This window comes from Prosopis cineraria, unplaced genomic scaffold, assembly GCF_029017545.1.
Source record: "Prosopis cineraria cultivar Desert tree isolate PC_DT_omini unplaced genomic scaffold, ASM2901754v1 PC724, whole genome shotgun sequence".
Classification (NCBI taxonomy): Eukaryota; Viridiplantae; Streptophyta; class Magnoliopsida; order Fabales; family Fabaceae; genus Prosopis; species Prosopis cineraria.
Genome location: NW_026556049.1, coordinates 37,507 through 40,179, shown reverse-complemented (window position 1 = coordinate 40,179; position 2,673 = coordinate 37,507). Strand labels below are relative to the sequence as shown.

Genomic DNA, 2,673 nt, shown 5'->3' with positions numbered 1-2,673 from the left:
ATATATATATATATCTGGATCTCACATTTTCTTCTATTTTTTAAGAAAAAACAAAACCATGACGCTGATGTCTCTTTAAATCAAATATTTGTTTTTATCTCCAGAACAAGTAGAGTAAAATATGCTATTTTAAACCAAAAAGAAAAAATAACAGCAAGTGGGAAATATAACTAAGAATAAAAAGAAATAGCACTTTCTCTGGTTCTGGTCTATCTCGAGTCTCGACCTTGCCACAAAAGCCCTAAGCGTCCCCTATCTTTCTCTCTCTACCAGGAGGAGGAACCGAGGAAGAATAATAAGAAGGATGGAGGAGTGAGAGTGGAGGGTTTGCTCCACCCTTTTAAGGAAAAAATCAAATCCATTGGCCATCTCAGAAATCAAAGCTACCAAAAGAGCCACGCAAGTGTGCTGCCTCAACCTCAGGAGCTTCCTCGTCATGCAGCAAAGAGAAAATAAAGGAGAGCAGTCCACTCACTCTGATCCCATCAATCTCGTCACACTTCCTTAATCTTCTTTTCCTTCCCCTTCTTCTGCTCCTCCATATCTCCACCTCTCTCTCTTTCTTCGACAAATTGTATGTAATCAATTACTCATCTCCTCTTTACTTTCTTCCCATGTTTCTTTTCTCTCTCTTTTTCCCAAGGTTGTTGATTTCATTTAACGGTAAATCCTGAAAGAGTGTGTGTGTGTGTGTTTTTTTTTGGGGGGGGGTGGGTTTCACTCTCTGTATATCAGCTTGGGTGCTCTCACGAATTGTTGCCCCAAATTATGAGGTCATAGTGTTAGATAGCCATATATTCTAAGATGAATACTAATTTGCAATTCCCACACTCTCCCCTCCAGTTCTCTGTCGATCTGGAGGTATAGTGAGTGTGTACTCATCAGGAAACCTAAAGGCTGGAACAACTACTCGGATAGATGAACTTCATTGAAGCCAAGAGACGAGAAGGCGATCCCTCCATCACCACCTTCGATCTCCAAACCCAAGCCCTCAAGTTTCCCATGGACTCCCTCCAACAATTTATGGACGCTTCTTGTCACTCCGAAAACAAACAAGCCGCCTCCGCCGCCAGCGCCACCACCTCTTCCACCAACTCCAGCAGCAGCAGCAGCCGCTACGAGAACCAGAAGCGCCGCGACTGGAATACCTTCGGTCAGTACCTCAGGAATCATCGCCCCCCACTCTCACTTTCCAGATGCAGCGGTGCACACGTACTTGAATTTCTAAGGTAGATATATAATATACTTTTATATGCCGACATACGCTATAATTACCACCTCGTGGATGCGACCCCTTTTTAATACATTAGAAGTTTTAGAGGAATTAATAATCGCGTGTTGGATGGCATGGCTAATTGGTGTGTATGTTGGTAGGTACCTGGACCAATTTGGTAAGACCAAAGTGCACACACCGATGTGTCCGTTTTACGGGCACCCTAACCCTCCGGCTCCATGTCCGTGCCCTCTTCGGCAAGCGTGGGGCAGTCTGGATGCGCTTATTGGTCGGCTGCGAGCGGCTTTCGAAGAGAATGGAGGCAAGCCGGAAGCGAACCCGTTCGGAGCTCGGGCTGTGAGGCTGTACCTGCGCGAGGTTCGCGATCTGCAGTCCAAAGCGAGAGGGATTAGCTATGAGAAGAAGAAGCGAAAGCGCCTTCCTCCTCCACAGCAGCAGCAGCAGCAGCAGCAATCATCTGTGTTTCTACCTCCAGGTGCAACTCATCAGTAATCCATTAACTTGTTTAATTCAACCCAATACTCTGCCTCTGTGCTCTATCTCTCTTAATTCCATCTTCTTCTTCAGTACTTTTCCCCACTCTCTCTCTCTCCCCCCGCCTCTGTCTCTGGGCATAGGCACTGTTTGTCTTTGTATGATGTTTCCTCTGGCAGAAGCAAAAGGGTTAAAGATCATCTGTGATATCATGAATCTGCTTTTGAGGCAAACAGTAGTAGTAGACTGCTAGTTCGCGTGGGGGTACTCAAAATGGTATTTACTATTTAGAGTCTGAGAGTGAATGTGCATGGAGCTTGGGCTTCGTATCCTTTGCTAGCAACAAAAGGAATATGTGTCGTTATTATTCATATATACTTCTATGTACTTCAATACCATCATCTCTTTGTCAATCTTGGACATGGTGGAGATTAATATTTTGCGTCTTTCACATTTCTTATTTTTGCTATTTTTGTATATTTGAAACCAGTTTAATTAATGTCAAGTCGATAGTCCTTCATGTCTCGTCATGTCTTTGCATTTCCTGTTTAACTGAATGGCGATGTTCAGTTTTTAACTTCACGCATATCGATCTGCCCGCCAATTGGTTCTCTTTTTCTATTTCCTTTGTCTCCGCCAGTTTCACTTTTACTTGCTACCCTGTCCCCCTCCAAATATATTTATATATGTATGGAGAAATGATGATAGAACTCGAGCTTAATGATAACATGATTTTGTTTCAGAACTGAAAAGTTTTCTGGCTTATCAATATCAACACGAACTGCTGGCTGTTGCTAACTTTGATCGTGTTGATTGTGATAATATGTTTTTTTGCAGTTGTGCTGTCATTTCATTGCAGGAAGAAACCGAAAATATAATAATGACATACAGTTATGTATTTAATCTTCAACCCCCACTACTCACAGTTAGTCGTGATCCTAATTAATTAATCTCATCTGTTTAGA

General features: G+C 42.8%; 1 protein-coding gene across 1 annotated transcript; it reads left to right on the top strand.

Moving 5' to 3' along the window:
- The first annotated feature begins 205 nt into the window (after positions 1-205).
- LOC129298148 (protein LIGHT-DEPENDENT SHORT HYPOCOTYLS 4-like) lies at positions 206-2,233 on the top strand. Its single transcript, XM_054936553.1, has 3 exons — positions 206-574; positions 844-1,229; positions 1,375-2,233. The coding sequence occupies exons 2-3, from the start codon at positions 919-921 to the stop codon at positions 1,724-1,726; spliced, it is 663 nt and encodes a 220-aa protein (XP_054792528.1). The 5' UTR covers positions 206-574; positions 844-918; the 3' UTR covers positions 1,727-2,233.
- Positions 2,234-2,673: the final 440 nt, after the last annotated feature.

Excerpts from the sequence above, each read along its gene's own strand:
- LOC129298148 (XM_054936553.1), top strand. The coding sequence starts at position 919 with ATGAACTTCATTGAAGCCAAGAGACGAGAAGGCGATCCCTCCATCACC. Across the intron at positions 1,230-1,374 it reads CACGTACTTGAATTTCTAAG|GTACCTGGACCAATTTGGTA; the intron begins GTAGATATATAA and ends GTATGTTGGTAG.